General features: G+C 35.3%; 1 protein-coding gene across 1 annotated transcript; it reads left to right on the forward strand.

Annotated features, from left to right (window-relative positions):
* Positions 1 to 354: 354 nt before the first annotated feature.
* On the forward strand, positions 355 to 4,479 carry LOC128211173 (beta-1,4-N-acetylgalactosaminyltransferase bre-4-like). Its single transcript, XM_052915629.1, has 2 exons — positions 355 to 618; positions 1,102 to 4,479. Exon 2 carries the CDS (start codon positions 1,170 to 1,172, stop codon positions 2,175 to 2,177), a length of 1,008 nt encoding a protein of 335 aa, XP_052771589.1. The 5' UTR covers positions 355 to 618; positions 1,102 to 1,169; the 3' UTR covers positions 2,178 to 4,479.
* The last annotated feature ends 317 nt before the right edge of the window (positions 4,480 to 4,796 follow it).

A 4,796-nucleotide genomic window follows, 5' to 3' on the forward strand; every position in this document is an offset into this window, starting at 1 on the left:
ATGCTGGTTAAGGTTTTGCATGTAAGCACACATATATTAATATCTCAGCAACTACATGATGTATTGCATTGAGACTTTACACAATGGTACTCAACCACCCAATCTACTTAAATAACCAAGTGAGATAACTCTAGTTTGCATTAAATTCAAATAATGGTCCTTTTTTATTCGATATAGAAATTCTGGTTAAGGTTTTGCATATAACCACTTTTAAGTCAATACCTCAGCGAATACATCATGTATTGCATTGAAACTTAACTAATCAAGTTAGATAATTCTATCTTGCATATTATATAATATTTGCCTTTTATCATGCGACTTAGAAATTCTGGTTAAGGTTTGGCATGCTAGCACACATATGTTAATATCTCAGTAACTACTTGATGTATATCAATGAGACTTTATACAATGGTACTCAACCACCAAACCCACTTGAGTAAGTAGTTAAAGGTTTATCGCGCAAAAGTTATATTTGATATACGACGAACACGTGTATTTATGGATTATGAACATAACCTACCTGCTGATAACAACATGATAACCACGAATTTGATAGCAGGAAGTGGAAAAAAATTAAATGATTGGCCAATGCTAAACGATTTACTGTGGACTACTCAGGTAAAAATACTGTGTTTATGCTAATTTCTTTTAAATTCATAAGAAATTTGTTTTTTTGACATTTATTCATCTTTTTTTGAATATTAAAGCAATATTATTAATTGTGGTAAATCTTATTGGGAAGTAAATGTGCATCTTTAAACTATTTGGATTGTCGGTAAACGTATGAAAAGGTATCTTTTTCGTATGTTAAGTTTTTGTTACATCTTTTTGAGGGTACTGTAGTCTAGAGTTACAGGCGTCCGCCTGTCACACAAGTATAGACATGTATGTTCTTAGCCTCTCAAAAGGGTACCGTTCTTAATTGTCTCGATTCATTTAACAAACTTGTTGGTGATTTATATCAGACAGGAGATACTTAAGCATATGCGTCTGCAGAGAGAAACAAGGGAATTGATTACGCTGTTAAAATCAATAGCCAATATAGTGATTTTCTTCGTGTGCATCATCGATTAACAAATTGCAAATTACTTTGCATTTCAGAATTGAAGAATTACTAGTTAAAATAATAAAAGTGCAACTACTTGGATATTATTCAAACTATTCTGTAAATGTATAAAATTGTTTTCAAAATGGCAACTGTGAGGTTGGTATGTGTGATGTGTTTGGTGATTCTATTCTCAGTGTTGAGCATCGGTTACATGTACGGATTGCTGTATAAAGAGCCATATGCCGAACCCTTGGAATTGCTAAGCTCGATTAGGTGTAGCATGGCAGATAAACTGCAAGGACCATTGCTCAATATATCGGAACCCGTGTCTAACACTAAGTTGAGAGACGTCAAGTTCAAAGAGGTACAACCCGGTGGAGTGTATCGTCAGAATATATCAAATTGTACGGATACACAGTCAGTGGCGATAATAATTCCATACCGTGATAGAAAAATGCATTTAGATACGTTGGTCAGACATTTACACAGTCTCCTGCAGAAGCAGTATATCAGCTATGGCATCTATGTTTCAGAACTAGCTTATCCAACTATGTTTAACAAAGGCATTCTGATGAACGTGGCGTATGTAATTGCAAGATATGTAGGCAACCACAATTGTTTTATATTCCACGATGTTGATCTAATCCTTGCGGATGACCGTAATTTATACATATGTGACAAAAAACCAAAGCATATGTCATCTTACAATACCAAATACGCAGACCATGGCGGCGTTCCATATAAAGAATATATCGGAGGGGTTTTAGCATTGACGGCCTCTCAGTTCCGTGCTGTGAATGGCTTCTCCAATATGATGTTTGGTTGGGGCGGCTCGGACGACTTGATGTTCTTAAGGATACAGGAAAAAAGACTTGGATTAACCCGAGTCAGTGCTGAGTATGGTCGTTATTACGCTCTGCCACATGACAGTGACCACGGGAACCCAGTCAACAAGGCGAAATTTGAAATGATGGATATATCTAGAAAACGCACTGACAATGATGGACTATCAAATCTGGGCGATTTGTACAAGTTGGTAAAGATGGAACAACGCCCACTGTATACTTGGATTTATATAAGATGCAACAAAACTGAGATCATGAGGAAATATCTTGACATTCGTACATGAAGGCAGCAATTTCAGAATCGGATAATGGAAAAATGAATATAATGTACTAAAGCTGTTTTATTGATTTATGCGTTCCTTTCTCCGTTTTATATACTGTAAAGAGGTCAACGAATTGACTTGGCGTGTTGGAAGAAATAAAAATAACTTAAAAAGAAGCGGTTACTATGAAATGTTACAGTAGGTCAAAGGTTAGCAAATGGAAAGGGTGTTATGAAAACGTTGTCTGTACAACAGCTTCAGAACGGCTAGACATTGTACCAGGAAGTTTGAGTGTTAGGCTGACAATTACGCGTACATGAACTTTATTGTGTTTTTTTGAGATCAGTAGGTCAAGGCCACTGTCAACATAGTTTTAAAACTTTATCGAAAGTCCACATGATAACTTCATTTAATTGAGAAGTCTTTGTATTTCACATTTTTTCTCGGTGGTAATGTAGGCAGACTGCTTATTACATGACGAACAGTGGAGCAAAATGTAATGCGAGATAATAATTCACTAGTCGCTCGGTCAAAGGTCATAATAACCTGATTTAACTGGAAATTTTATGTATAAAGCTTTAATATTGCACATTTATTCAGTGGTAATGTAGGTAGTCTGCTTATTACATGACGAACAGTGATGCAAAATGTAATGCGATATATTCAGTGGCCGCTCGGTCAAGTGTCAAGGTCACATTAAATGGTTTTTGCAAAGTTTTTGTCCGCCTTATAGGAGATAAAAAAAGTATAAAATACGCCCCAAATATACCGTTTCGGACTGAAATTGATATTTTTTTATTGGGGTGTATCCCGAACCCCCTGCAAACAATTTAAACTAAGTGAATTTCGGGTCTGACGGGTTGGCGCATGCCAAAAGGTAACGCCCCTTATTTGCGCCCCTCTCATATCAAATTCCTGCCTTGGAAGCAGTTAAACACAGTACATAAACTGCAGACAACATTCATCAAATTAACAGATACAGTGCCTATTCAGACGATTTCTTAAGAGTACGACTCAGACATAGTCTCGTCCTTAATCTTGTCCTTGGTCCTTGTCAATCTCCACTGCGGCACTGTAGTAACGGCGGATGGCAACGCATGGTTTTATGGGCACCACGGCAAAGGCTCTGGGTGGCGCCAAACGTTCACGTTGTAGGTAGCGGTCATGTCGGCCATTAGGAGGTCATGGTTGTGGCAGTACAGCACCCAACCGCCTGGATGAAATGGAATGAATGAGGAGTTGGGTCATGGTTTTCTATGGTCTAGAAATATATCATTTGATAATTTCAAATGTGATTTTCTTTATACATGAAAGCCGATAACATGTTTAACTACCGGTATTTAAATCAAATTTGTATATTTAATGTAATTTTCTGTTTACATGAAAGCCGATTACATGTTTAACTACCGTTATTAAAATTATATTTCAATTTCACGTTTTTGGAATCACAAGTAGACGATCTGGAAGTTCAAAATAAATGTGTAAACATAACAGTTTCTATATATTAAAAAGGGGCCTTTTGTTACGGTCCGAAAGATCCGAATATTGCGGTAGGCACGAATAACAATCAAACATCCGGGTCATTAATGGCCAGTTTGTTTACTTGAACCGCGAATTTGCATGTGATTTTCTTAAGGCAAGTAATCATGCCATGAGGAAACTTGCCTGGTAGCGTATTATTCCAGAGTATAACTTTTGGCCATTTTTTCTTTAGAAAACTTAACTCGAGAATTATTCGCGTTTAGTTTTCTATTGTTAAAATAATCCTAGAGAATAGCTGGATTATTTGAATGAAATGTATTTGAATTTGAGTGACGTCTAGAATGTAATTGATGTAAGGAGATAAATTTATCTTAAAGTGATTTTTTTAATTGACTTAACTTTATTATTCAATACCATGTTTCTGTCAAATAACATACTATATCGATTGTCCAAGCTCACATAGAAATAAAACATATATCATTTTAATTCATTCACTTTTAAATGCTTGAAGAAATTATTTAAAAAAATGCATATATAATTCATGTATGTGTGGACATTATAAAAGATAATTTATATATGATGTTCATGCTACAGGCAAATCATTTGATGTAAAGAACACTACAATTAGAAAAGTTGTAGAGAGCATGGTATGCGACAACTATCCCCAGTACATAGAAACGCTTTACTCCATACAGTATCTGCGTTAAAATACCTATACTCAGTACATAACCACTGCGAAATGGAACGAGAGATTCTCAGATATTACTATGAAGTTTTTAAAATGCTGTGAAACAGAGAAGTTTAATTTGAAAGAAATGTGCAGAGAACATGGTAATTTTACCTTATGTGACTATTGTATATCACAGTAAATCTTCTAGCATTCACCAATCATTTAATATTTTTGCGTTTTTAGCTATTAAATACATGGTTACAATCTTGTTATCTGAAGTTAATATTTTCCATAAAGGCATTATTTAGTAAGTTGTACGAGGTTTTTAACTCAAAATTTATGTTTGTTATACATGTGTATGTATTAGGGATGGCAACGAGTAGTAAAATTAATACTCGAGTACTCGGACAATCGTTCGATCGAGTACTCGGGTACTCGATTACTCGGAAAATTGATTATGTGTTCGTAAAGTCAAGATTGTGTATACA

The sequence above is a fragment of the Mya arenaria genome, chromosome 12 (genome assembly GCF_026914265.1).
Source record: "Mya arenaria isolate MELC-2E11 chromosome 12, ASM2691426v1".
NCBI classification, from domain to species: Eukaryota; Metazoa; Mollusca; class Bivalvia; order Myida; family Myidae; genus Mya; species Mya arenaria.

What these genes read in the sequence shown, in the direction of transcription:
- LOC128211173 (XM_052915629.1), top strand. Translation starts at nt 1,170, where the DNA reads ATGTATAAAATTGTTTTCAAAATGGCAACTGTGAGGTTGGTATGTGTG.